The sequence below is a fragment of the Muscardinus avellanarius genome, assembly GCF_963383645.1.
Source record: "Muscardinus avellanarius genome assembly, chromosome: 4".
In the NCBI taxonomy this organism is placed as follows: Eukaryota; Metazoa; Chordata; class Mammalia; order Rodentia; family Gliridae; genus Muscardinus; species Muscardinus avellanarius.
The window spans coordinates 95,704,180-95,727,803 of NC_137789.1; the positions used below are offsets into that span (position 1 = coordinate 95,704,180).

The 23,624-nt window shown below is 53.2% G+C and overlaps 1 protein-coding gene across 1 annotated transcript; it reads left to right on the forward strand.

The window, feature by feature from the left end:
* Positions 1 to 8,849: 8,849 nt before the first annotated feature.
* Positions 8,850 to 23,311, forward strand: ANXA11 (annexin A11; the record flags this gene model as incomplete). The annotated part of the gene is made up of 14 exons (XM_080695348.1): positions 8,850 to 8,904; positions 10,568 to 10,680; positions 12,270 to 12,656; positions 13,589 to 13,676; positions 13,897 to 13,991; positions 15,073 to 15,186; positions 16,820 to 16,910; positions 17,297 to 17,376; positions 17,469 to 17,525; positions 18,469 to 18,562; positions 20,308 to 20,403; positions 21,423 to 21,481; positions 21,643 to 21,765; positions 23,124 to 23,311. The coding sequence occupies 14 exons, from the start codon at positions 8,850 to 8,852 to the stop codon at positions 23,181 to 23,183; spliced, it is 1,512 nt and encodes a 503-aa protein (XP_080551474.1). The 3' UTR covers positions 23,184 to 23,311.
* Between the last annotated feature and the right edge of the window lie 313 nt (positions 23,312 to 23,624).

The window sequence follows — 23,624 nt, forward strand, 5'->3', positions numbered from 1 at the left end:
GGTCACTTGGACAGACAGACATTAAATGGTTGGTCACCATGAAGGTAACTGTCCCATACTTTACAAAGCTTGATCTTATTCTTAACTACAGTCGGTGCTCACAGTACACCAAGGTTAAGTGAATCAAGTCATCTCTGTGCAGGGAGGTTCAGGAAGTTGCTCAGAGAGGGTCACACAGCAAGTAGAGTTAGGACTCAGACCTTGACTCCCAAGCTACTGCTTCCTATGGAGTGAGTTAAAATTATTAGCATATAGCACCTACTATATGCTAATGAGTAACACGGTACATTGCTGCCTATGTAGAACCCAGTGCCTGAATCTCCACAGCCATTAGCGTAAGATGGATGGATGGCTTTCTTCCCATCTTACCAATGAGGAGAAAGACTCGGGTCAGGTGGAATGCCAGAGGTCACGCAGCTAACAAGTGGTGGGGCTGGAATTAGAGTCGTCACTGGACTCCACACCCTGCCTGTCGCCTTGGCGGCCCAGCAGCAGCGTTAGATGGTATCCGCGTTGTGTGGGCTGTGGGTAAAGCTTGTGCAGCACAAGCGAGAAGTCTCTCGTGACTGTCCTGTGACTCGTGGCTCCTGATGGAGGATCGTGGGCTGTGCAGAGATGGGGAACTGGTGTAGGGCATGGGAGGGAGAGTGTCGGGGGTGGTAGGAGCACCAGCCCAGAATCTGGCTTTGACATCTGGACAGCGTGCCTGGGCTGCGTCACTCAGCCTCCCTGTCCCACCTGGCGTGGCAGGGGCGAGAGATCCCACTTCCTCCAGCTGAGCTCAGCCAGGTGGCAGTATGCATGGCCCAGGGACCCAAGACCCCCCCAAGGCCCGCCTCCAGAAGGTTCCACCACCTCCCAGTGGCACGCAGACTGCCTGGGGACGCTGCAGACCACAACCACAGCACCCTCCCACCTCCTGTGCCCTCCCTGTCCAGGCCGTGCCACCATGTCACTCCTTCCCCCTCCTGCCTCTCCAGCGCCTGCAGTTCTCAGCCTGGGTGTTAGAACATAGCCCCAGGGGCTCCTGGGACCCTCTAATCCTGTTTGCTACTTTATATTGAGGAAAACTGCTTCGGTGAAAGGTTAAATGGCATAATGAGTACAATATAAAATTGTTACTATTCCCATTTACAGATGTGGGAAACTGAGGCCCAGGAAAGTTAAGAGAGATCACACAAGTAGGGAGCAGAGCTGGGATTTGAACCAGCCCAGCGTCCAGGTTCTTCCCATGTTCTACATGCCTTGCAGGAAGTATGGGGGATGGGGGGAGGTTTTACAGTGACTGGACATAGAAAAGCGTTGGCATCTTCAGGTTCCAAACTCCACCTCACGGTGTTTCTAGAGCTTGCTCCTTGAGACACGGTTCAGACACAGTGGGCTCTGAGGAAGTGTGGGGAGGGGAGAGTGACAGCCCTGGGCGTGGAGCCACATGACCTGGGTGGCTTTCTGCCTCGGCCATTTACTAGCTGTCGCCTCCCTGGGCCCCTGTCTCTTCATCTCTGTGAGAAAAATGTTAGTTTTAATACTGTGGGGTTGTGGGGAATTTAAATTCCATGTAAAGCACTAAATTCCATGTAAAATGTCATTCCTGGAGCATTATAAGCGAGTGGGCAAAAGGTGACTGAGATTGTGGCCTCATAAATTGGGGAGATTTGAGGCTGAACATCAGTGGGCTTTTGTTACAGGACTCTCCGAGCCTTTATTATACCGTTGGGCACTGGCAGTTTCCTGGAAGGGGAGGTATTAGCTGTAGGGCATGAGGATGTATAGGAGCCAGCATTTCCTAACCTTTTTGGAGTATAAATCTCTTTGTAAACTGTTCCTGCTGTTCACATTCGCCAGAGACTAAGTTGGTGTCACTGTGGTTCAGGCAGCGCTGAGCTGCACATCCTGCTGCAGCCTCTGCTCACGCCCCAGCTGGGTCTGGGGTCCTGTATACACCAGAGCGAGACTTTGGAGGCAGCGGATGTTGGGTGCAGAAGTAAGCAGGTGTGCGGTAGAGGGACAGGCCTGGCGCCTGGGGGGAAGCTTTGATCGGGTGTGCTCTAGGTCCCTGGAGCTGTGCCGCTGCCAGTGGGGTCCTGCTCTGCAGAACAGCAGCGTGCAAAAATGCGTATCGTCCTTGCTTGGAGCCTTGAGTTTAAGTGTTTACCGTGCTGTTCTTGGCCTGTTCCTATGAGCCAGACACTTCGGATTTGATACTTGTATGATCTTAACAGCAAGTGAGGAAGGGGTCGTAAAGGAGAAAATTGATCTTGAAGGATATTGAGCAGCATGGCCACTGCCACTCAGCTACCAACCCCCAAAGCACAGGCCAGACTTGTGTTCATTCTGCACCGGCTGTAAGCATGGGGTACGCGTGAGCAGGATGCTGGGGTCCTTGCGGGCAGGCTGCAGGCCTGGAAAATAGCATTCATGGGTGGTTGGGAGCATTACCTGGGTAACTGGGTAAGCATACTGATCCAGGGACTGGGTTTTCTTCAAAGTATAACAAGTGAGTGGGTGGAATCAGATGACTCAAGATTGACCTTGAAGCAATACTTTGTTGAAGCTGAGGGATGAGGATATATTGTGCTGTTGTGGTTTCTTGTTTGGTTGGTTAGTTCAGTTTGGTCCTGAGGATTGAACCCAGGGGCACTTGACCTCTGAGCTATGATTCCAGGCCCCCACCCTTTAATTTTGAAACAGGGTCTTGTTAAGTTGCTGAGGCTGGCTTTGAACCTATGATCCTCCTGTCTCAGCTCCTAACCTAAGTACGGGGATTACAGGCATGTATCACCACACTTAGCCACGCTGTTGTGTTTTAGACATTTTCTCCGAGATAAAAAGGGTATTAAAAATGCCAGTTGTTATCAATTAATGCGTCCCTGCTGTCTCTCACTCCTTGGAAGTCCAGAGCTGCTGTTACTTGCATGGTCTACTGAGATGGCTCCTGCAGCTGACCTTGGCTGAGCATATATGGCAAGTTTGGGGTGTATCTGGTATCCCTCCTGCCAGGCGCTTTGGGTTTATTTTTTATTTTTATTTTTATCTTTTCTGTGGTACTGGGGGTGGAACCCAGAGACTTTCTACCTCTGGGCTATCCTTCTAGACCTATTTTATATTTTATTTGGAAACAGGGTCTCACTAAGTTGCTGAGAGCCTCACTAAGTAGCTGAGGCTGGCTTCGAACCTGTGCGATCCTCCTGTTTCAGCCTCCCAAGTGCAGGGATTAGAAGTGTGTGCTACCATGCCCCACTGAGCTTTGGGTTTAAATGTTGAATTTATTCAGGGGAAGGAATGGAATGAGCCAAGGAACTGAAGGTTGCTACACACACACACTCTCTCTCTTCTCTCTTCTCTTCTTCTTCTTCTTCCTCCTCCTCCTCCTCCTCCTCCTCCTCCTCCTCCTCCTCCTCCTCCTCCTCCTCCTCCTTCTTCTTCTTCTTCTTCTCTCTCTCTCTCTCTCTCTCTCTCTCTCTCTCTCTCTCTCTCTCTCCTTGGTGGAGCCATGTTCTGAGCACATCTCTGCCGCCCCCTTCGGTCCTGTCCTTGGAGGAGGGTCTAAAGCAGGTCAACCATGGCAAGACCAGCTACCTCACCAGATGAGCTCTCCCCCAGCCCCACATTGGGTGAAGCGGACACAGGTTTGGTTGCTCGGTGCTGCCAGGGAATAAGGCAGGCTGTGTTGTGGGCTGCCAGCTGGCCCTGTTCTACACTGACCTGTGATTTGAACAAGTGGTGTCCCTGGCCTGCTTTAGCTACAAAACCAAGGGAGGTGGAAACTGGACAGTCTCCAAGATCCTCCCACAGTGGACGTTCTGTGAGTCTCTGTATGCCTAGGTTTTGGGGTGAAAACGGAAAGGGATCCTCTTCAGAACACCCAAGATCCAAGAGGAAGGAAGAAGTGGGGCAGGGAGGGCCTGGCTGCAGGTCTCTGTGAGATCCTTGCTGGTTAGATTCTTGGAACTTGGCCACTTTAGAGAGACGTTTTTGCCCTCTTTGGGCTTCTCTCTTGCACTTGGGCTCCAGAGCCTACCTGTACAAGGCCCTCTTGGCTTGTACCTGAGGACAAATGAGTTCCCCAGGCCGGCGCAGGCCGGCCGTGAGCCACTCAGACCAGCTCAGGGCTAGCGCTTCATCTCGCCAAACAGTAAGCAGGAGGCACGTGGATCCAAAGGAAAAACAAAGCAAAACCGGCTTTCCTCTGGCTCACGCCACTCTCTTTGTGAGCGGATGCTAAGGTGTCTGCACCCACTGACTGTTCCCCTCAGCCAGCCGGTGATCAGTTCAGATCCGTTCTGACCCCACAGGCCGAGCGGCTCAGTCCCACAGCTGCTTTGCGTGTGTTTCTCATCCCATCACAGCGTCACGTGGACTGTGATCACGGAGCCGGACTTCGTACTGGAGCTAAGGGAGTTCATGATGTGCAAATACATACACTTAGTACATGTATGTGGACAGACATGAACTAAACGTGTGTACATTTATAGATATATATTCATATATGTTTGTGTGTGTCTATGTTTGCGTGTATTGAACTATACATCAGAAGCTGCTCAGTGATGATCTTTACTGAAAGGGATGGGGGTGCCTTGTTCCTTTCTGTTCCCTTTGGATTTCCCTACAGTATGCTTGTGTTCCTCTTATTTTTTATTTTTTTATTTTGTATTGGTGCATTATAGTCATACATCTTAATGGAGTACAAGATGGTGGAGGCATACATGCACACATCACCCAATTAGCCCTTGCCCAATTCCCGCCCCATTCCCTCTTCATGTTTGACTTAGTGATTGACTTTGATATGTTTTTAATGTACATCATGAACATTAGAGGAGTGCCCTCTTCTCCCCTCTCAAAATAATCTTTTATGGCAGTTTTTGGTTCATAGCATTGTCGATCAGAAAATGTATTACTGCTGGGTTTGGTGGCACACACTTGTAATCCCAGTACTTGGGAGGCTGAGACAGGAGGATCGCAGATTTGAGGCCAGCCTCAGCTACTTATGAGACTCTTTGCAACTTAGTGAGACCCTGTTTCAAAATAGTTAAAAAATAGGGCTGAGAGTGTAGCTCAGAGGTAGAATGTCCCTGGGTTTAATCCCCGATCTCTGCCTGCCTCCTGCCTCCCTGTGTCTGTCTGTGTCTCTCTCTCTCCCTCTCCCCCCCCCCCCCCAGAGGGTGGGAATTTTCCAGAGGCAAGCCCTAAGAGATGGAGGCCAGCTGGGTGTGGTGCACATGCTTGCAATCTCAGTACTTGGGAGTCTGAGACCGGAGGATTGCAGGTTCAAAGTCAGCCTCAGTAACGCAGTAAGGCTCTCAGCAACCTTAGTGAGACCCTGTTTCCAAATAAAATACAGGTCTAGGGATATAGCTTGGAAGTAGAAGGCCCCTGGGTTCCATTCCCATTACCACAGTTTAAAAAAAAGAAAATGAAGGTCAGCTGCCTTCTTTGCTCAGGACCTTGCAGCGGATCTGCCTGAGTGCCCCTCAGAGTCCAGATGTGGCCTGTAGGTTGCTCCAGGCTGACCAGCCGGTTTTCTTTCCTCCTGGGGATGATTAGAGAGGCTGTCCCACCCACATCTGAACTTGGGCTGGCTGTGGGCTGGCTCTGGTGGACTTAGGGGCACAGCTGGCTGTGTCCACCTCGTCAGGTGGGGGAGTGGTAAACAAGACTACTCAGGACTGTCCCTGGTTGGGTGTTTTGTTTCAGATACTTTGGAGAACACAGACATCATTTCTCCCAAACGTGTGTGCGTGCGTGCGTGCGTGCGTGCGTGTGTGTGTGTGTGTGTGTGTGTGTGTGTGTTTGGTACCAGGAATTGAACCCAAAGGCATGCTACCTCCAAGATTTACCCCTGGCCCTTTTTTATTTTTTGCTTTGAAACAGGGTCTTGCTAGGTTGCTGAGGCTGTCCTTGAACCTGCGATCCCCTATTAGCCTCCCAAGTACTAGGATTACAGATGTACACCACTATGCCTGGCATGTGTCAGTTATTTAATCGTGGAAGAGCAGCCCTGACTCTGAAGGCAGGAGGAGGTGGCCTAAGTGTGGTCACAAAAGCTACCTGCACGAGGCCTTCTTAAATTGGGGTTTTTATTAGGAATTCATGCATGTGACCGAAATGCAGAGGGCGCAGCCATAACCAGTGAGTCATGCCGAGCCCCCCGTTCTCCTCTTCAGAGGTAGCCAGTGTCCCCAGTTTCTTGTTTTTATCACTCGGGGATATAGTCTATGCCTGTGTGTGTGTGTGTGTGTGTGTGTGTGTGTGTGTGTGTGTGTTTGTGTGCATGTGTATGCCTGTGTATGTATGTGTATAGTTTGTGTGTTTGGGTTTTTTCTTTTTTTTTTATTAGCATACTATACACTAGGATAATGTTAAATCCTTTTATATAGAACTAGCTAATTCTGAAAATTAGGGAGTATCCATCGCAGGAGTCTGATGCTGTGTGACCAGATGTTGGGCAGTGAGAGGTTTACAGTTGTTACAGGTGCTGTCCAGTAAAGCCATGGCCCAGTGTCATCTCGCACTGTGTGAGTGGCCAGGAGCGAAGTTTGTAGCAGAGTTGCTGGGTCCAAGGGTACCGTTTTCAGTTTGGGCATCTTTGTATTTTTCGCTGGTAATTCTCCTAGCATCTTTATGACCTCTTCAGTTCCTTTTCTGTAGCTGCCCACTCACATCATTTGACAGTTTCTTTACTGACTGTTGTTTTTTGTTTCTGAGACAGGATCCTACTCTTGTCCAGGTTGGCCTCTAAATTTCGAGGTCAGGTGATCTACCTGCCTCAGTCTCAGTAGCTGGTCCTTTTAAAAATTTCTCTTTGCTGGGCGTGGTGGCGCACGCTTGTAATCCCTGCGCTTGGGAGGCGGAGACAGGAGGATCGCGCTGGTTCGAAGCCAGCCTCGCTGGATTAAGAGACCCTGTTTCCAAAATAAAAAATAGAAAATAGGTCTGGGAGTGTAGCCCAGAGGTAGAAGGGTTTCCAGGAATCCCCAGTACCACCAAAAAAATTAAAAAAAATTTTTTTCTTTAATTAGAAAAGTTTTCCTAAGTTGATCATTTGTTTTATCTTTCTCTTGTTTTTGGTTTTTCTCTTCGCACATTTCATGCCTTTGGGGTGTGAGGCAGCTTCTTATATTTAAATCTTCTGAAATGTATTTGGTGTAAGGAAGAGGAACGGAGTAGAGTGAGGGAGGCATTGGTCCAGCCTCAGTGGCAGCTCCCCTGCCTCCTGTGGACAGCTCCTCCTGTCAAGAGGTTCCCGACTCATCTGGCACCGCCGGGGCTTTGTCGTCCCCATGAGGGTTGAGAGTCCTGGCAAAATGTAGGCAGAAGGGTCAGGCCGAGGGTAGGGCTAGCAGAGCTTTGTGCTGACCTCTCACCCGGCTGCGGAGAGATGAGCCACACCTTCTCCAAGGGCACCTCAGCCTTATGTGTGTTCAGAAAGGTGGAAACTTACAAGGGGAAGGGTCTCCCAGGCCCCTAAGGCATTGCCTGACTTCCAATTGCTTTGCCTTTGGTCACCTCTGGGCCCAGTGACTAAATCAAGTGACCACACCTATAGGGCTGAGAACTGGGCCTACCTAGGGAACCAGTGGCACCTTCAGAAGGTCCTTTAACTTCCTTGAAAAACACATGCCTGGTTCTTCAGGGGTGACATGAAGGGAAGCTGGAACCCTGCAGGCTGATAGAGCATCCAGACAGAGCTTCTCAAAGTGAGGTTTCAGATCAGAACCTGGGAACTTGTTTACAGTGCAGACTCTGGTTCTGCTGACCCAGAAAACCAGGGAAGAGCCCAGCGGTGTGTGTGTTAACCAACTTTCCTGGGGATGCTGTGACCGCAAGCTGTGGCCCAGGCGTGAAGAGGGAGGGGCAGCTCTCCTGGGAGCAGCAGGTGTGGTTGCTGTGGGGCTTGCAGGCGTCCTCTCCCAGCCTCACCTGCCACTGGTGGCCTCTGCAAACTGCAGCGGCAGCTGCTGCTGATTAGCAAGCGGGGGCAGGTGGCATGATAGTCTTTGAGTGGTTGGTGCAAAGCAGCTGACTTGGTTAATTGTCGTGGGACAATTAATGATCTGTGTATGGAGGAACTGGAAAGCAGGTGTTCACCTTCTGTGCTTGGCTGCAGGCCTCTCTCCTCCCCATACTGTCTAATGTAAAGTAAGACCCTTGCATGCTCTCAGCTTCACCGTATTATCTGCGGGACTAGGATGGCACTGCCTCCTCTGCTCTTCTTCCAGGCCCTGCAACAGACACGCCTTCCTCAGGGCCCTTCTGTTTGTAGGAATGACCTGGCCGGGTCCTTTGCCTGAGGACCTGGAGATGGAGAATGGATGACACAGTGGGAGTGGCTGTGGATGGCTTGGGGTCTCTACACTGGGCACAGGGAGACAGGGTCCTCTACTTCCCTCATCACTGGAGAGATGGTGATGAAAAGACAGGAAGATGAAGAGCACAGGCCTGGAGTCCCAAGGAGGAGGCCTCCAGTTGCTCTAGCAACTGAGGTCAGAGGACAGGCGCAGACACAAGCACCGCCCCGCGTTCACCCTTTTGGAGCTGAGGTCTAAGCATCATGGAGCCTGTCGGTTATTTGTACCCTTGCTCCCTCCCCCGAAGAGGTAAAGGCAGGGGCCAAGGTGACATTTGGGTGAGGGGCTTTCACCCTCCACAGGCTGGAGGGCAGTGAGCTCTCCTCTGGCCTTGGTGTGGCTGGCCCAGAAGTCCCAGCTGGACATCTGCAGGGAGCCATAAACTGGACTGTAGCCTAATGCAACCTCTGGAGGGGCGTGGCTGGGGCAACTCCAGTCCTGCTTGGTGAGGGCTCCCAGCCCCAGCCTGAGTGTACTTTCTCTTCCCCTCCAGATCTGACCATGAGCTACCCAGGGTACCCTCCACCTGCTGGCGGCTACCCCCCAGTGGCACCAGGTAAGAGGGGCTGGGGTGGACCAGGTGCAGAGAAGGGAGGAATCAGAGTTTCCTCACTCCCTGCCCCCCAGGAACCCAACCTCATGGGGAGGAGACAGCAAAGGAGGACCCCCTCCCTGGTGGGCACAGGTGGAGGACCCCCACACATACCACCACCACCCTCATGGGTACATGGACAGGTGCCCTCACTTCTCAGAGATCCTGTTTCCTCCTTTGTAAAATGGCTTCGAGGGTCTCTGCCTCACTAGGCTGTTAAGGATGCTGAGGAGACAGGCAGGCCATTCCTCTGACTGGGTGGCCTCAGAATCCTCGCCCTGGCTTCAGGAGCATGGTTTTGTAACAAGAGGAGAAGCCTGCTGAGGAGGACGTGGAGGCTGTCTCCTGGAGGGAGATGCTGGGGTCAGATGTCACTCCCACTGTGCAGGGTGGGTGTGGCTGCCCCACCCAGTCAGTGACCAGAACCTGCCCCAGCAGCAGAGCTGGTTCACACTTAGGGATTGGCCATCTGACCTGGCCCCGACTCCTTGTTTTTCTGAAAAGAGACTTGGCCCCCATAATAGGAAAGGTAATATGAGTGCTCCTCATGAGGAGGAGATAGGGTCTGCTTCAGGATGGTTGTCCCGAGGAAGTCTGAGCGCACTGCTCCTCACTCCGTGGGATCCCTGCCATTGTTCACACTTTTGGAGCTGAGGTCTGAGCATCATTGAGCCTGCCGGCTGTTTGTACCCTTCTCTTTCCCACTGAACAGGTGAAGAACTGGCCCAAGCAGGGAAGGTGGCTCATCCACTGCCACAGGGCACATCGGGGATGAGCTGGGCTACTTCTCTCTGAATAAGCTTCCCAGATTTGCCCACACTGGCCTCAGTGCCCTCCCCAGGTAGAATCCTGCCGTCCCTGTCTTTGCCCCTACCGCTGGGGTAGCAAGAGGCGGAGCAGGTCGGTGACTTGGGGAGGGCTACTTCCTGAGGAGCCTTCAGCCCCGAGTGTCCCTTGTCCCGTCCCTGCGTGTCCTATATCCCTGGGTGTTTCTCAGGTCTGGGTGTCCCACAGCCCCAGTATCCTGTGCCCTGAAGCTGAAGAGCGCCATGGGGCTGGTGGCAGGGATGGATCTGTCAGGCCACAGCCTCCACCAAGGCTCTAGCTGCACGCTGCTGCTCCCTGTGTCAGGGTCCAGTGTGCCACCGCTGGGCACCCAGCCCAGCCTGCACAGGCATTGACAGCCTCACCACAGCAGTGTGAGGCACACACGAGCCCCGTCACGAGTGTCTGCAGAGGAGCTGGGCCTAGGGTGGCTGAGAGCCTTGCCCCAGCACACACAGTTGGCCCTACTGTCCCCTGTGTTGGTTTCCAATGGTGCAGCCTCTTTGACTCACCACGGCACAGCCTCAGCACAGTGCTCCAGAGTGACTTGGCCTTGTGTCTGCCCCTACTGTGGTGGTGGTCTTGGGAGGGCAGAGCCTATCTGGGGTCTCTGCCTTGCTCCTTGGCACAGGGAAGGCCTCCTCTGCTCTTCTCTGTCCCTCTCGCCCCAGTGTTTTGTGTGGGCTATAATGCTGGCCCGAGGCTCTGCCTGGCTTTCTTTCCTGTCCACCTGGGTCCCTGCATCTTTGCCTTTGCCCAGGCAGGAGACAGATGGGGCTAAGGGGTCTTGTGTTGCTTTCAGGTGGTGGTGCCTGGGGAGGTGCTGGCTACCCCCCACCCAACATGCCCCCCATTGGGCTAGATAATGTGGCCAACTACACAGGGCAGTTCAACCAGGACTACCTCTCCGGAATGGTGAGTGTAATCCCATGCTGGTGCGGCCCTGGACTACGGCCGCAGGCCCAGGATCGAGGCTGCTGGCCTGGGCTTCAGTGTTTTTTGTGTGTTCACTTGTGGTGGTTTTTTGTCACCACCCTTCTTTGGCTTCAGTTTGAAGGGGATCACTCTGGACTGACAGTCCCTTGGGGTCCTTTAAGCCCTGGGGTGGGGTGGGGCAGGTGGCACCTCTATGGAGATTTGTTGAGTGCCTTCTTATGAGCTCAGCACAGGACCCAGAGGGAAGAGAGGGTGTGTGCATGTTTGTGCACATGTGTGTGTTGTGTACAGGCATCCACATGCATGTGCATGCACATATGCTCACATATAGGTGACTCTCCTAGTGGTCTGGGGTGGTGCATGGCAGGGAGCTTGGGCAGATACTTTACTTTTATTTGTTGTGTTATTAAAAGAATACACTTTTTTGTAGTACTAGAGATTGAACTTAGGGGCATTCTACCTCTGAGCTACACCCCCAGCACTATTTTATTTTTATTTTGAAACAGGGTCTCACTAGGTTGACTTGCTGAGTCTGTCCTCCAACCTGTAACCCCCCGTCTCAGCCTCCCAAGTACTGGGATTACAAACGGTGACACCACACGTAGCTTAAAGTATACTTTGTAATCTGAATATAAATTTGGGCTTTGTAGAACAGTACAACCAGTACATACCCAAATTTGTGCCAGATCTGTTCTAGGCACAGAAGTGGGTGGGGAAGGGGTATGAAAAATCCAAGTCTCAGCTCTGATGCAGCTACCATGTATTGGACGAGATAGATGACACTGTACGTCAGCTGTGTAGAGATAGTAAAGTGTGGGTCCTATGGGAACAAGAAGAGTGAGGGAGCAGGTTGGAATTGTGGGTGGGTGGGTGGGTGAGATAAGGACTTTAAGGTGGGGGTCTAGGTGGGCTGAGAAGGGACACAGAGCAGAAATCTCAAACAGAAGAGAGATGTGCTGTCTAGGGATTGCCAATTCCAAGGTGCCCATGGGCCTGATGTGCTCAGGGACATCAGGCTGAAGAGGCACGAGACGATGACGGGGTCTGGGTCTCCCAGGTCCTAGGGGCCTCATAAGGATCCAGGCTTTTATTCTGGGCGAGTACAAACCCCACCTGCACTCACCTGCCAAGGGAGTCTGGACAGCAGCTGATGCGCGGGCCTCCCCTCGCTTTCCTCCTGGGGCCGTGGGCACTCGCCTTCACCCAGGGTCTCTGGGTGGAAGGCAGCCAGCCGCCGGGAGAGGGAGGGTCACTTCCCCTGCACCCGGGTAGAGCATCCCAGATTCAGGTCTAGAGAGGTCCACTTCAGAACCCCAGCTATACTGTTATAGCCATGTAGCTTTGAACAGTTTTCCTTTCTGTGAACTCTAATCATCTGTGGGTGTTGTTATCCTCACATTTAAGGGTGGAGATGCCGTAAATGAAGTTGGCTAAGGGATGAGAGGAGCGTAGCGCCACGGGGCTGCAGCGGGCACTCACTACTGACAGTGCTGGTGGTTCTGGAGCAAGGTTGGGGTAGATGGCTTGCTGGGCCAGTGAGGCTTAGGCTCTGTTTTGTGTGCTTTCAGGCGGCCAACATGTCTGGGACATTTGGAGGAGCCAACGTGCCATACCCTGGAGCCCCCGGGGGTGGCTATCCTCCAGTGCCCCCTGGTGGCTTTGGGCAGCCGCCTCCTGCCCAGCAGCCTGTTCCTCCATATGGAATGTACCCACCTCCAGGTGGAAACCCGCCCTCTGGGATGCCCTCATACCCGCCATACCCAGGGGCCCCCATGCCAGGCCAGCCCATGCCGCCCCCTGGGCAGCAGCCCCCAGGGGCCTACCCTGGACAACCGCCAATGACCTACCCTGGGCAGTCACCGATGCCACCCCCGGGGCAGCAGCCACAGCCAGTGCCAAGCTACCCAGGATATGAGGGGTCTGGGACCGTCACCCCTGCCGTTTCCCCATCTCAGGTGAGTGTTGGCCTAGCAGGTCAGAGGAGTGGGGAGGGAAAGGTACAGGTCTCCAGCCTCTTGCTTTAACAGGGTATCACATTCTCCCAGGCCCACCTCCAAGTGTATTCCTCAGGCCTAAGAGAGCTGCTGCTTTTCCTAGTTTGGTTAGAAGTTCCGAGTACAAGTTGGGTCAGAACGCCCCAGGAAAGTCTTTCGTTTATCTTGTGATTTACTGCCCAGGCCATGTGTTTTGTAAGAACTGCCCAGGCCGCTGGTCTCGGGGCCTTATGCTCAACAGTTCCCTTGGTGTGCCCTCACAGGCAGGTTTTGGTGGACATATAAAATCCTCCCTGGGTAGAGATAAGTGTTGGCAGCTTGTCTGGAGTTATCTTGCCCATTCTGGAGAACAGTTCATGTTTGCAGAGCCTAGACTTCATTGTCATGGTTACATGGCCAAACTAGCCAGGCACAGGGCTGGTGGTATGTGCTGGAGGTCTGTTTTTAGACAGGGGGCCGCCTGGTGGAGAGTGTGAGGGAGAAAAGCTACTCACCATGTGGCAGGCAGGAGGCAAAGATGGAGAAGAGGCGAGTCTCACTCCCATCAGGGGTGGCCTGATGTGTGCACACGTAGCTGTGTGATGAGATGTTGAGCAGCGCCGGCAGCCTTTCACCAGGACTCCAGCCCACTCATGGAGGACCTGGGTGCAGCACAGGTTCTCGGTGTCAGGACTCAGCTGTCAGGTCTCCCAGCATGGGCTGAAGCCACAGTTCAGAGCATGAAGACACACAACAGCAGTGTTAGGCAGGCTCACAGTAGAGCCTTCTTACAGCAGGGTCCTTCAGGCGTCCCACTTGCAGGAAGAGGGCCGCCCGGAGTCTGGGGATCGCAGTCTTGCACCTGGGAGAGGCAGCATGCTAGTCATCTTACTTGTGACTGTTTGTCTGAATAGTTTGGAAACCGAGGCACCATCACAGACGCCTCCGGCTTCGACCCCTTGCGTGACGCCGAGGTCCTGCGGAAGGCTATGAAGGGCTTTGGTGAGAGATGGGGGCCTTGAGCCTGCCCCTGCCCAACTTCCTGGGTGGTTTCACACTGGCTGCATGGGCAGTGGGGCTGGGGCGGGAGCAAGCCTGGCCCCAGTGGTGATGGAAGGGGAGGTGGACATGGAAGAGGGCCTGGGGTGTGCTGGAGAAGCAGCCGCCCCAGGCCAGGAGCCACAGTGGCTGCAGTACATCCGTGAGCACCTCCATTCCTCAGGGACGGATGAACAGGCCATCATCGACTGCCTGGGGAATCGCTCCAACAAGCAGCGGCAGCAGATCCTCCTGTCCTTCAAGACAGCTTATGGCAAGGTGAGGCGCAGGGGGTGTGGAAGTGCAGCCAGGAGCAGGGGTGCCCACACCCTGCTTTTCCTTGGATGGTGGACTTTGACGGTGGACACTTGAGCCGTACCAGGCCTTTCCTGCTATGTACCCCATCTGTGGCTTACCATCTTCTGGCATCTTTCACAGGTGTAGGATGCACCTCAGGGGAGCAACTCAGGCATCCAGAAGATAGGCTTAGTGAGGGGGCTGGACCACTCTCTTCCACTGGCCTCAGTTTCCCCTCCTCTCCCTCCTCATGACACGTTGGGAGGTTTAGCTGATGTAAAAACTTTATAAAGGAAGCCAAGTGTAGTGGTACCCACCTGTAATTCCAGTACTTAGGGGGCTGAGGCAGGAGGGTCACAGGAAGCAAGGGTAGCCTCAGCAACTTAGTGAAACCCTGTTTCAAAAAAAAAAAAAAAAAAGGCCTGGAAATGTAGCTCAGAGGTAGAATTACCCCCTTGGTTCAGTCCCTGCCCTCCCACCACCACCACCTCCAAGAAAAGAGGGTAAGAAGAGCTTTGGAGAAAAAGTTTAAGATCTGAACACAAAATGGGCACTTTTTTTTTTTTTTTTGGTGGGACCCAGAGGCTTTCTACCTCTGGGCTATCCTCCCACACCTATTTTATACTTTATTTGGAAACAGGGTCTCACTAAGTTGCTGAGAGCCTCACTAAGTAGCTGAGGCTGGCTTTGAACCTGTGCGATCCTCCTGTCTCAGCCTCCCATGTGCAGGGATTACAAGCGTGTGCCACCACGCCCGGCTAAAATGGGCACATTTTGAACTCTGGGAGTTTTGAGTCTTAGAAGGTGAACATTGGGTAAATGCTGAATAGGGAATAGGTTAGTGGTCAGCCCAGCCCTGCTCCACCTCAGTGTGCCTGGGGACCCGAGGCACCTCATGGGATTGCAGGCCCAGGCTCAGGTCTGGGGCCGGGTCTGGGCTCGGGCTTCTCTCCCCAGGGCCCAGCGATGCAGATATTGCTGGTCCTTGGCTCCTGGATTCTTTCTTATGAGTTACCTGCTATGGATTCTCAAAACAGACCCGTTTGTTTGAATATGCAATTAGGATTTGATCAAAGATCTGAAGTCTGAACTGTCAGGAAACTTCGAGAAGACAATCTTGGCTCTGATGAAGACCCCAGTCATGTTTGACGTGTATGAGATAAAGGAAGCCATCAAGGTGTGTACGCGGGGCGTGTGTGGGTGAGGACATGGCCCAGAAGGAAGCCTGAACAAGGTGGCTTGTCGGTGTTCTCTTATTAGCTGCTACTTAGCATAGCTCTGGGCCCTCCTGAGTTAGAGTCCAAATGCTGTAGAAAGGACATCTTTCTGGTAATTTCCCCATGAAGCAGATAATGTGTATTCGTCACCAGGGAGCAGCTAAGTCTCTCTCCATCTTAAAAAACTGGCAGGAGCTGGGGTCATAGAAGAAGCTACAGTGAGAAGCAGGGCTGGAGGCCGGGGCTGGGGTAGGACTGTGCTGTCAGCAAATGGCAGCAACATAACTGAGGAGCCGAAGTGAAACAGGCAGATGGAGAGGGAAGGCTAGACCAGGGCATGGAAAGGGCAGGGCCCAGGCAGGATTTCTCTGTCTCCACTTCTTCCAGAGTGTCTGCTCCTCCATGATGCCTATCCCCCCCCCCCCTCTGTTGTCAGAGATCCAGCTTCAGAAAAGATCAGCCATCCCTCATCCAGATTTCAAACACAGGACAGATTTCCAGGGGCTTGACCTGGACTGTCTCCCCCAGTCTGATCAGTTTTGGTGATAGTATGCCCAGTCCTCTGGCTCTGTGTGTCTTGTGGACCAAGAGCTGCATTCTCCATAAAAGGGGGGTTTGGGGGCATTGTGCAGGCGCCCTGGGAGGACCTGCTGGCTTAGAGGCCTGAGGCGTGATCTTTTCCCACATCTCCAAGGAGAAGCAGAAAATTCAGTGTGGTGCACCTGCCCAGTGCAGGGAGGGCTCAGGAGGTGACGGGGGAGGGCAGTGGCCTGAGCCTGGGAGTGGTCCTCCCAGCACCTACCTTCAGCAGCTTTATGAGATGCACAGACATGGCATCAGCTATGAGCACACAGGAAGTAGGGACAGCGGTACTCTCGGATGTGTGGTGGGCATTGGGTAAGGTTGCTAACACGAAGTTTCTTTGTAAATGCCAAGTAATCTGACAGCATGGGGGTATTGATAATTGTAAAAGCATCTGACAAGAGATGTGCTTCCTGCCTGATCAGCACTGTCTGAATACTCAACATATATTAGCTCGAGAAACCAGAGGCACAGAGAGGTTGAGTAACTTCCTCAAGATCACCCAGCTCATAAGCTGCAGAGGCAAAATTCAAGCCAACATAAAAGCCAGGCTGCTGACCCTGTCTCCTGCCTTCCCGCTGTCCCTGGCATAATTATTCCTTTTGTCCTCATTGCTGTGTATCCTAGAGGTCCCCAGACATCCACAGTTCACTCAGGGCTCTGTTGTTTGCACAGCTCCACGCTCATCTCTCCTGCTTTTAACCTGTTTTCTTAGTTGTCCTCTTACTCATGAGCTGGAATCAGATAGATGGTGGTCCACACCCCAGCCTCACCGTGTACTGTGTGGCCCTGGATAGTCACTGGGCGCTCTGATTCTGTTTCCTGATCGGTGGTGATGGCCTCCGTGTGACCCTTGTTCATCATCATCACTGTTGTCCAGTGCTAGCTGGACCTGGGGGGAGGGGGTGTGTCTCTACTTGGAGCCTTTGTCACTGGGGCACCTGCTTTCTTTCTGGGATGGCGAGGGCACCGTTACATGCGCGTGGTTTGTTGGGTTCTCGGCCTTTCCAGGGAGTTGGCACCGATGAAGCCTGCCTGATCGAGATCCTGGCTTCCCGCAACAATGAGCACATCCGGGAGCTGAGCAGAGCCTACCAAACAGGTCAGCCAGACTGGCTGCCCTCCGCACATCGCCCCTCCGCACCCTGGTCCCTGGCCACACCCTCTGCCGGGGCTGCTCGTTTCTTCCTGCCCTCCTTATCACCCACCCGTTGGTAATTGTAAACTTGCCACTCCCCAAGGCCCAGCCCTGCTGGCTGTTCACACACAGGGCAGGTGCTCAAGGTAGGGGCGGCCCAGGAACCACCTGCAGGTGGTTTGGGCGAAGCCTGACCAGAGGCCAGGCCAGCCTGGGGCGTCATGAGCTTGTGGTCCTCCCAGGGCCATCCTGGCCGCTGGTGCTCTTCTCCTGTGTTGTCGACCTGGACAGTCTGCAGTGGGCAGCCCCATCCCCAGTGTTGCAGGGTGGCCCTTCTGTCTCCCTTGCAGAATACAAAAAGACCCTGGAGGAGGCCATTCGAAGTGACACGTCGGGGCACTTCCAGCGGCTCCTCATCTCTCTCTCTCAGGTACCCTCCATCCAGTGGGGAGAGGGAGAGGCAGGAGGGAGGGACTGAACTCCTTGAAGGACTGGGCTTGACTGCTACTTGCTTCCTTGCAGGGAAACCGGGACGAAAGCACAAATGTGGACATGTCCCTCGTGCAGAGAGATGCCCAGGTGAGTGATGACCAGGCCAGGTACTGCACTGGGCTCTCTAAGCCAGGGCTCTGTCCCCTAGTTCTTTCTTTTACATGTAGGTGCTCTGGGATGGAAAGAGTGAGGGGTGTGGGGCGGGTTCCAGGTGCTTCATGTTTCAGACATACTCTACCATTTTTCTGCCTTGAAAGGTAATCCAGCCTTCTGGGCTTCAGTTTCCTCACCTATAAGCAGGACCACAGGACACTGCAGCAGTTGATAGATTAGTTATGGCTTTGGGATCTCATGTGGCTTGTTTCCTTCCCTGTGACGAGGTGCATATACCAGAATGTCTGCACAGGGGCAGAGCTGGCATGGTCTGTTCAACTTTTGGGTATGAGCCCAGGAACCAGCTATCACTGTAGAATTCTGCCCTTGTCTCCTTATGAGCTGCAGAAAAGAGAGGAAGCCCAGGTGTCTGAACTCCTCTTTAGAGAAGTTGCTGTTCCCTGCTAGTTAATTGAGACCATGGTGTTCTGTCAGGAGAGCCCCCGCTCCGGGTGGGAGGAGCTGGTTGGACCTCCTCAGCCCTTCATTGAAGGCAGAGATCTCATGTTCTCCCTCCTCCCTTCTTGGTCTGCTTCAGCCTCACTTGGACCTGCAGATCACTGAGTGTCACCCTTGGGTGTAGGTGCCATAGATCTAAGTGCTGCTCGCCACCTGGCTTGGGCCCCCAGTAGTTGGCCGTGGTTGCCCTGGTCCAAGGCCCCCAGCCTCAGACTCTTCTACTGGCTAGGGAGGAGATGCGGGGTGCTCGTGTCTGGTTCTGCAGTGGATGAGCACAGCAGGTGCTCAGGGAACCCGTGCTCCATGCTGGGACATCTCTCATTCCTTCCCCTCAGCCCGCGGGGCTGGACGTTGCTCAGCTCTGGACCTGGGATCTGGGTGGAGCTTATGTTATACATGTGCCTTCCTCTCTGTCCAGGAACTCTATGCAGCTGGGGAGAACCGCCTGGGAACAGACGAGTCCAAGTTCAATGCAATTCTGTGCTCTCGGAGCCGGGCACACCTGGTGGCAGGTAGGGCAGTCCCCACGGAAGCCTGTGGCATGAGGGCAGAGGGCAGAGTGGGGACAGCTTGTGGGAACACTTACTTGCCTGTCCTTTGCACTATCTTTTTGCTTCTCAAAAGAGCCCCCTGCTGGTGATTTAAGAGCTAGCACTGTGTTTCCTGAGTCCTGGCAAGCAGAGTTCTGAAGGAAGCAGAGGAGGGGAGGCAATGGGCTCCACTGGCCAGCGGGTGCTGCAGCGTTGAATATTAAGAGATGGGAATGCCCTCAGGGGTAACTCATCCAGGGTTTCCCAAAGTATAGCCTAAAACATGGTCATAGCAACAGTACCAGGCAGCATTTGTTTATTCCTTCAACACACACACCTAGACTTGGGCTTCCAGTGTCTGGTCTCCAGCCCACCCCTCCTCTAGGAGCCAAGAGCCCACCCTGCAGAGGCTCAGCTGGTCCCAGGCTTAGCCGGGGCTGACTGTGCTAGCTGGGCATCGGTGCAGTCAGGCTGAGAGGACTAACCCTTAGAATAATGGGAGGAACGGCATAGACTAGAAGCATGGAGGAGTCTGGTGAGGGACATCGGCAGTGTGCATGACCCGTAACAGAGCAGCCACATTGAGAGCTGGGCAGGAGCAGTCGGTGGGGCTGTCCAGGGTCCCTGGAGTAGAGCGGGAGAGGCAGGCCCCTGGTGGGTGTCCTCCCTTAGTTAGCTCTGGCTTTGTTAGACTTAATGGCTTAAACACCAGAAATTGCTTTTCTTATAGTTTGGAGGGTAGCAGATCAGTGATTAAGGTGACTGCAGGGCTGGTTTCTCTGGAGGTCTCTCCTGACTGTAGACAGCCTCTGTGTCACCGTGTCCGCATGTGGTCTTCCTTCGGTATGCATAATGCCTCAACTTATGACGGGCTGTGCTCTGATAAGGCCGCTGTAAGTTAAAAATGCATGTAAAGCTGGGTGTGGTGGCACTCATCTGAAGTCTTAGGTACTCAAGTGCGTGAGGCAGGAGGATCTCTTAAGCCCAGGAGTTGGAGACTGGCCTGGGGCACATAACCAAACTATGTTAAAAAAAAAAAAAAAAAAAAAAGACTTTGTGGCGCATGCTTGTAATCCCAGTGCTTGGGAGGCTGAGACAGGAGGATCCAGGTTCAGGGTCAGCCTTAGCTACTTAAATGAGACCCTCTGCAACTTAATAAGACCTTATTTCAAAATAAAGAATATAGGGCCAGGGGTATAACTCAGAGGTAGAATGCCCCTGGGTTCAATCCCCAGCACCACGAAAAAGAAAAAGGAAATGCATTTAAAACCTAACTTACTCAAAATTGTAGCTTAGCCTGGCTTGTCTTAAATATACTCAAGTGCTTACATTAGCCTACAGTGGGGTGGGGTAAAGTCATCTAATGCAGAGTCTAGCTTGTAATAAAGGTTGAATGTCAGATAATTTAGTGACAACTATGCTGAAATTGAATTCCAGAATGGTTGTATGGGTCACCTTTGTAAAGCAAAAAAATCCTAAGTAGAACTACTTACTCTAAGCTGAAGACCGTCCAGTCCCTGACCGCTGCGCGTCTGGATCTCCTCTTAGAAGAATGCCAGCTCGGGGCTGAGGGCCCGTTCCAATATCCTTGCTTAATGTACTTACTTCTTTATCTTATCTCCAAACACAGTTATATCCTAGGAACTGGGGGCTAAGTCTTCACCAGATGAAATTTGGAGAACAATGCTCCTTCGGTCTGTGACGTGTTCCTTCTGTCTTCCCACTAGTTTTCAATGAGTACCAGAGGATGACAGGTCGTGACATTGAGAAGAGTATCTGCCGGGAAATGTCCGGGGACCTGGAGCAGGGCATGCTGGCCGTGGGTAGGTAGCCAGCAGGAACTGGGGTTGTCAGGGTGCTTGCCGCCGTCCTCCGGTCGAGGGGTGTTGCTGTGAAAGAACTCCAGGCTCCAGGATTGCTAAATCCAGAGTGTCGAACAGGGGAAGTCACGCTGCTTCCCGGATCGCCGCAGAGTTCACCCCCAGCTGCCCCGGCCAGAGGCGTCTTGTTTATGTTTCCAGCGCAGCTCTGGCAAAGGGAGCTACGGCGTGGGCATTAGTGGGAGAGCATCCAGCTGCTCTCCCGGAGGAAGGTGACTCATATCCTGCCAAGTTTCCTCTAAAAATACATCCCTGCAGGCAGTTGTCAGATGTTTGTGATGGAAACACGTGGAAAGATTTGGACTTGCAACAGCAGAGCAGGCCCGCGCCGGGGGAGCTGGCTGGCTCCCGGGGCCGGCATGCTTTTTTACATGCTTGCACCTCTGGAGCGGGTGGAGGGGGGTACCACACCCTATCCCTGTGTGGAGCTGGGGCCTTGCCCCCCGGGCCTTCACAGCCTCTCTCCACTCACCTAGACAGACAGTCTGCTCGATTTTACACGGTGCTTTTCATGGAGCTTCCTGGATGGGACAGGCAGCAGATCATCATTCTCCTGCCTGTCCCACACGGTGTGTCTGTCTCATGCCTGCGAATCTAGAAAGACACTAATTGGGTGAGAGGCTCATGGCGGCTTGGTCGGCCCCTCCTGCCCCAGCAGGAGGATTGTCCATCGTGACTCATGAGCCTTCCCTACTCAGCTCCCTCCATCCCCGACCTCCCCTGACTCATGCCTGCCTTCTGCCTGGTGGTGGGCAGGAATGAGGTTGGGTTGGCGTCCAGGCTTAGAGTTTCTAATCCACAGAATTGGAGCCACAGGCACGGGCTTATTGAATCCAGAGGTGGCAGAGGAGGGAAGCGGATGCAACGATGGGTTTGACATCCGGGCTTTGAGGAGGACTCTGTGCCCTTCTCAGGCTGAGAGTTCTCCACAAATGTAGTTACACTGTATTTTTCTCTTCTAGTGAAGTGTCTCAAGAATACCCCGGCCTACTTTGCTGAAAGGCTCAACAAGGCCATGAGGGTATGTATCTCTGTGGAGTGTGTCCTGGGATGATGGACTAAGCTTAGAAGCGTGGGAAAGAGATGTCTTAGCCAGGAGATCTGGATGGGGGGACGGCGGGCACCAGGGAATGTGGGAGGTGGCGGGCCCGCTCCTCATGTTCTTGGGTGGATTCTCTTTAGGGAGCAGGAACCAAGGACCGAACCCTGATTCGCATCATGGTGTCCCGCAGCGAGATTGACCTTCTGGATATCAGAGCGGAGTACAAGCGGCTGTATGGCAAGTCGCTGTACAATGACATCACGGTGAGACCTCTTGACGTCCTGCTCGCCCACACCCCTTTCCCTGTGGGAATAGCCCTCTGCTTGTCCTCTGGATCAGACTTGGGCATCTTGTTGATGGACCTCAGGCTTGTTCTTTTAACTCCTACTTGTTCATTCATTGCCCCCAAACATGGGAAGCTTCTTGGGTGGGGCAGCCCAGAGGAGCACCTGTTGTCCTGCATCCCCACCTCCAAACACCCATTGCTCCCTCACTGCATGGGAGCGTCCACCTGCTGCACTGGTGAAATCTCAGGGCTCACCTTGGCTCTGACCTCGAGGGTCCCTGAACCCTGTGCATCTGTGATCCATCAGCGAGACCCTGGGGCTCAGCCATGGTTACGTGGTTAATCACTTCTCTCACTTGGATTTATAATGGGGACCACATACAAGGCAGCTGAAAACAAGGATTCTGGGGTCACAACTGGAAAATCTAGTCCTGGCCTTTCTACTTTCTAGTTCCTCCTTTATGGAGCCCTGGCCCCATCGCTTCTGAGGATAATTAGTTCCTATCCAGGAGTAGTATGAGTATTGAACAAGGCACCCATGAGAAGGGTCTAGGAACACTACTTACAGTTGCATCCCTGTGTGCCAGAGCCAGGTGACAAACTTATTTTTGTCTGAAAAGCCCGGCAGTTAAATTCCAGACTCAAGTGAACCTAAAATTCAAGTCCCCAGGACCAGGTTCTGATTCCAGACCCACTAGCTTTTGATGCTGGGCTTGCCTTTGGAAGAACCTAATTTCCATTTCTGTGCTAGAAATGCTGTAGATAGCAGAGAACTAGTGAGTACCGACAGTAGCTCCTGTGTGCCAGTAGGCTTTGATGTCTAGAGGAAGCTATAGGCCTTGCTCTCAAAGGAGGCAAGGTGGCAGTGTGATTAGAAATGAGCTGGGCCTGACCTGCGCTCCTGGAGCAAGTGCGGTGGACTTGGGCAGGACACTGGGAACAGGGAAGCCTGAGTAGTAGCAGTCTTGGGGAGATCGTGTCCCTGGGCGGGACCCAGAATTGTGTTATGATATAAGCCCAGTTTGGTGCAGTGTAAATGCACTAGAGAAAGAATGATATTGTTTAGTCCTAGGTAGTGGCTTTGGGCTGATTTTAAGTTGGTCGTGATTGTTTTTTTGACTTTTTTAGCTGGAGAGGGTGCAGCTTTTTGTTTTTGACGGGGGTCTGGTGAGGCTGGGCTGTGCTCTCGGAGGTCTGTGCTGCCTGCTCGGGACCCATGGAGCAGAAAGTGTCCATAGGGTGGGCCTACCTCTCCTCAAGGGTGCTTGGGCAGAAGGCAATCTGGGTGCAGTAAGCAGCCCTGCCTCCCTTAACTGATGTCGTTTCTGTGATTAGGGAGACACTTCAGGGGACTACCGGAAGATTCTGCTGAAGATCTGCGGTGGCAACGACTGAGTGGTGACGGGCTCACTTCTGCCTGCTGCTGGCACCGGTGATGCCAGGAAAAGGCCAGAGGAGCGCCTGTTCCCACAAATCTTCAAAGTAGCCCCGAGGCATCCCGTCTGTCCCTAGAGCCACGGCCAGTCCCTGCTCCTCCCCATCGTACAGCGTGGGGCTGGGGCTCGGGCTGCCGCCTCCTCGCTGGCCCTCACAGCCTCTTGGCCTCTTGCCATTGAAGTAGATGTTTATTTTCTGACTCATGCAGTCCTTCCTCGTTGCTTGTGTTAAGACTCAGCTTCATTTTAGCCATGTAATTTTATATTTTTATTTGGAGGCATATTTTCTGTTTTCAACCTTCATCGTGAGGCAGATGCATACCAGTCTGTTTGCCATGTACAGGTCTCTGGTGAGGGCAGAGGGGAGGAGCACCATCCCTCCCCAGCTCACCACGGGTAA